General features: G+C 34.4%; 1 protein-coding gene across 1 annotated transcript in view; it reads right to left on the bottom strand.

The window, feature by feature from the left end:
• The window catches only part of ICA1L (islet cell autoantigen 1 like), a 55915-nt gene that overhangs the window by 32343 nt on the left and 18715 nt on the right, over positions 1–4857 (bottom strand). The window contains exon 2 of the mRNA XM_003785119.3: positions 1981–2053. Within this exon, the coding sequence (XP_003785167.1) occupies positions 1981–2053 (73 nt within the window). The remainder of the gene's footprint in view (positions 1–1980; positions 2054–4857) is intronic.

Genomic DNA, 4857 nt, shown 5'->3' with positions numbered 1-4857 from the left:
TTGTTGTTTGGCGGGTCCGGGCTGGGGATTTGAACCCGCCACCCTAGGTGTACGTGGCTGGTGCCTTAGCCGGTTGAGCTATAGGCGCCGAGCCCATGTTTTCATTTCTATAAAATCAGATCCTTAGTCTAATGGTTGTGATGGCCAAAATTTACTCCTTGGTACAATATTTAACATCCTTAGTAACCTATCCCTAATTTTCCTTTGCTCCTTTATTCTCCTGTTAGTTTCAGTGACAAACTCTTTTTGTCCATGCAGGCTGTTCTCAGTCTTTAAGCTCATTCTCTGGACCTCAAATCTCTTCTTTTTTCTAAATATTCAATTTTTTTTTTTTTTTAGACAGAGTCTCACTCTGTCACCCTGGGTAATGTGGCATCATAGCTCACAGCAACGTCAAACTCCTGGGCTTGAGTGATCCTCTTACCTCAGCCTCCTGAGTAACTGGGACTATATATAGGCTTGTGCCACTACACCCAGATAGTTGTCTATTTTTTCTTCCTTTTTTTAGTAGAGACAGGGTCTCACTCTTGCTCAGGCTGGCCTCAAACTTCTGAGCTCTAGCAATCTACCCACCTCAGCCTCCCAGAGTACTAGGATTACAGGAATGAGCCACTGCACCCAACCTAAATATTCAGTTTATTTAAACCTTCTTTTTACCTCAATTCCTACCTATGGAGTTGCCTTTACCAATTGCTGCAATATAGTTATTTTTCACTCCTAGGAATTCAGAGTTATGTTTATAACACTATTCTGAACTCCAGTACATACTGTTTGTATCATCTCTTATTTTGTTACCAAAAGTTTGTGTTTCCAACTATTTCCTTGAGAAAAGCACATAACCTAGCTTATGGCAGGTATTTAAAATATACTTGAATAATCAGGCTTTATTGAATTTCTTTCTTTTCTATATGAGAAAGGCATTCATTCATTATGTAAATATTTACTAAGTACTGAATATACGCTAGACATTGTAGACTTTGGGGACACTGAAATAAACAAATCAGACAAATTCTAGGGGAGGGAAGAAAAACAATAGATAAAATATAGAGAATAGTAAATATTGTTATGTGTACAGTGAGTTCTGAGTGAGAGGAGTATTACATTTTAGATATGTGGCTCTGGGAGGGTCTCATTAAACGATGACATTTCACCAAATACAAAAGGAAGTTAGGGAGCCCACTATGCAGATATGGCTACCGTCAAAGGATTAATATGGCTACAGGGGAGAGGAAGTTTTAGTTTATTGACTTTCGACCTAAAGAGGTCAAGGAGAGAACAGAATCCAGCAAGGGCAGGATACTGAGAAGGAATAACCAGGAGGAGGAAAACTAGGAAAGTCAAGTCAAGAAAGTATATCAAGGAGGAGAGAATAATCAACTGTGTTAAATAATGTGATAAGCCAAATAACTGGTCATTTACAAACTTGACAAGAGAAGTTTGGTAGAGTGGTGGGTGAGGACGAAAACTTGACTGGAGTGAGTATAAGATAAAAAGGAAGGAAAGGAATGGAGATTATGCATGCAGTTATGTCAATTTTTTTATAAAGAGGAACAGAGGAATGTAATGTTAACTGCAAGGGCAAGTCAGGATCAAGGGACAGTTTTGAGGTGATGGAAATGATTGATTTAAGACTCTTGAAGGAAAACTGAGTATCAGCAAAATGAATCTATGTCAGGATTTGATGAACCGAGGGAAAAAGGGATGGATGGGCAGCGCCTGTGGCTCAAGGAATAGGGCACTGGCCCCATATACTGGAGGTGGTGGGTTCAAACCTGACCCTGGCCAAAAACTGCAAAAAAAAAAAAAAAAAGAAAAAAGGGATGGATGCTGGAGGCTTTACAAACAGGTTACTGTAAATATTCATATTTTACCATAAGAAGCTATTCACAAAATAGTTCTACTAATTTTGCATTAATTCATTTTCAAAAATGTGAACAAATATTTAAGTGAGAATTATCAGAAGTATCTATGATTTCATACCATTGAGTCTCAGTTGATATTTCTCAACTATCTTCAGAAGTTCGGAGCATGTCTCTTGAATAGAGTGAAAAACCTTGAAATATAAATTTTATTAGGATAATTTAAAGAACCATAAACATATAAAATATCTATAATAAGCACTTTGGAAGCATAACATTTTCTTGTAAGTATTATGTCTCTTTTATGAATATTATGTCTGTTTTCTTTGGCTATAACATACTTCAGTTTTAGTTTTACTTCTAATATAGAAAGTACATTTAGATTTCCCCCAGGAGGGTTGGAAAAAATGATGATAAATAGATGGGAGCAAATAAAAAAAGAACTATAGAATTTGTCCTCCATTCAGCTTCAAACTATCTAAATAGTAAGAAGGGAAATACAATAAAACTGCATCAAATATTGCCAACTACAGATGGAATGAGTATAGATAATTTCAGGAAGTGTTAACTCTGAGGTTAGCTTTTTTCCAGTATTGATCTAAGAAAAATAGTTCAGTAAATTTACTATAAAAAATAATGTATTGTAACATCAAATATAAATTATTTTTGGATTATTTTTGTTTAGAATTTTCCATAGATATTAATCCCTTCATTATAATAAATTATTTTTAGATTATTTTTGTTTAGAAGTTTCCATAGATATTAATCCCTTCATTACTACTGTTGCTAATTGCTAATAGGAAAGAACTAAAATATCCAGTAGACTTCAATTTTGAAGTTAAGCATATGATAATTTGAGGTGAGGGCACAGTATACATGTGACATAACCGTTTACATATATCTATAATATTAATGTAGTTTTTCCTTGATAAGCAAACCAGCATAGATTTTAAAGTGTAGTGTCTTCACAAATTCCTATACTGAACAATTTTTATAAGACTAGTTCAAAAAGACCTTGGCACCATTTTGTAATATTAAGCCCTGTGTCCAACCTTTTTTCTGTAGGAGAAACTGAGCCATGATCTTTAACATAAAACTTGCTTCCTGCTTGAGAGACCTAGGGAATCACAAGAATGGCATGTGAGTTGTGTATGTGCAGTAGATCAGAAAACTGGTCTCCAAGAAAAGATGTATATGTGAGCTATGGCAATAATAATTATGGTAAAGATTCTCTAGATTCCAAAGGTCTCTTGATGCTGGAGGCAGAGGTTGTGCTCAGGGTCTGTGCAAAAACAAAGGTGAAGACATTTTATCTGACCTTTTCTCCATGTCCTCCCTAATCAGTGCTAATGATTAGTAAGCAGCTTTTGTCTATTTCTTCCTGTTTAATCAGAATAAATATGGATGAAGGTTTACTCAGGAGGGTTCCTCCCAAAGTTCCTCAGTCCCTAGACACAGACTCTGTGTCAAGCCTCTTCATTCCTCACACCAAGACCCCCTCATCTGGTGACCCCAAACCCCTTCATTTTCTCTTCTGCCACACATTGGAAAAATAAGAGTTGTCTTGGGCCACACAGTAATACACAAATACTAATAAAAGCTAATTAGCAAAAAAAGGTCTGTGCATACTTTTCATGATAACCAATACCACAGATAAGCAAAATAAATCCTCACAAAATCAGCATGCAGTCCCATGGGCCGCAGGTTAGACACCCCTGCAACACTTTGAATATCCAATAAATTCCCAATATCATCAAGAAGTCTGAATATTCTATCTCTGAATCAGGTTTATTGTTATTTTACTGTTTGGACAAACCTAAGGAAGATTGATAATAAACAATAAAATGTTAAAGGAGGACTAACCATCAGTTTCCCATACAAGTTTAAACATACTTGAATTGGAATTGATATCCAGATTTGGCAATTTAAAAAGCTATTTTAAATGCATATGAAAGATTAGAAAATACAAAAAAGATAGTTATCCTAGGATAAAGTGGTTATGGCTGATTTTTTTCCCTTGGGGATCTTTGCAAGACTTGTATACTATGGCTTTTTATTTTTACAATGAAAATGTTTCTCATTCTTTAAAAAGTAGTACAAATCATGAGAGAAAGTTCTTGATTCCAAATATTTGTTTAGTGGACAAATTCACATTGAATATAATATATGTCATTCATAAAAGATCTAATAATGTAAAACAATACCAAAACATCATATATTTCCTCTTCCTGGTAATATATCTACAAATAGTGACAAGTTCTCTTAACATACACTGCCTATGATAATAAAGTTCCCTCATTTTTCCACAGTTATCACTGAATCCTAAGAGGAATACTTTTCAACATAAATAGCTAAAGCTTATTAATTTGTTCTTTATTTCCACATTTGTTATCACCAAGACATAAGTTTATTTTTTGCAGAATGAAATACTTAAAGACAGGTGTCTACATTAGAACCTGTATAAGTTGATCACCCACAAACAAGTCAACGTATAGAAATGGTTTTCGTGGGTGGTCAATTTATAGAGGTTCTACTGTAACTAGACCTATGTTTTCAAGAATCTCAATGTAAAGATTTATTCCAGGTATAATAGAACCTTACTTGAAAATACAAAAATCTTAAATTAGTGTATGTATATGGAAATTAGTAAATCTACATTTAAAATTCAAACTTTTTCATTTATTTACATGAGACTCTCTTCTAATTAGCCTAAAATGTAAGTATAAAAGTATAAGACACATATAGGTTTAAAGTTACTTCATGGCAATTACCTCTTTTATTTAAAATGAGAAATACCCAAAAAAAGGCATCATGAAATACTACAATAATTGTATTCCTTAATAAAAAGAAAAGAAAACTCTTACCTTCATTCACTATTTGATTTTAATTAGTTTATTTCAGTGAAGTATAAGACTTCACATTAGGCTCAGCGCCTGTGGCTCAAGTGGCTAAGGCGCCAGCCACATACACCTAAGGTGGCAGGTTCAAATCCAGCCCG

Source organism: Otolemur garnettii, unplaced genomic scaffold (assembly GCF_000181295.1).
Source record: "Otolemur garnettii isolate 467f Iridium unplaced genomic scaffold, OtoGar3 scaffold00013, whole genome shotgun sequence".
Classification (NCBI taxonomy): domain Eukaryota; kingdom Metazoa; phylum Chordata; class Mammalia; order Primates; family Galagidae; genus Otolemur; species Otolemur garnettii.
Note: the sequence above shows the minus strand (reverse complement) of the source record. Positions and strands in the feature narration are given on the sequence as shown.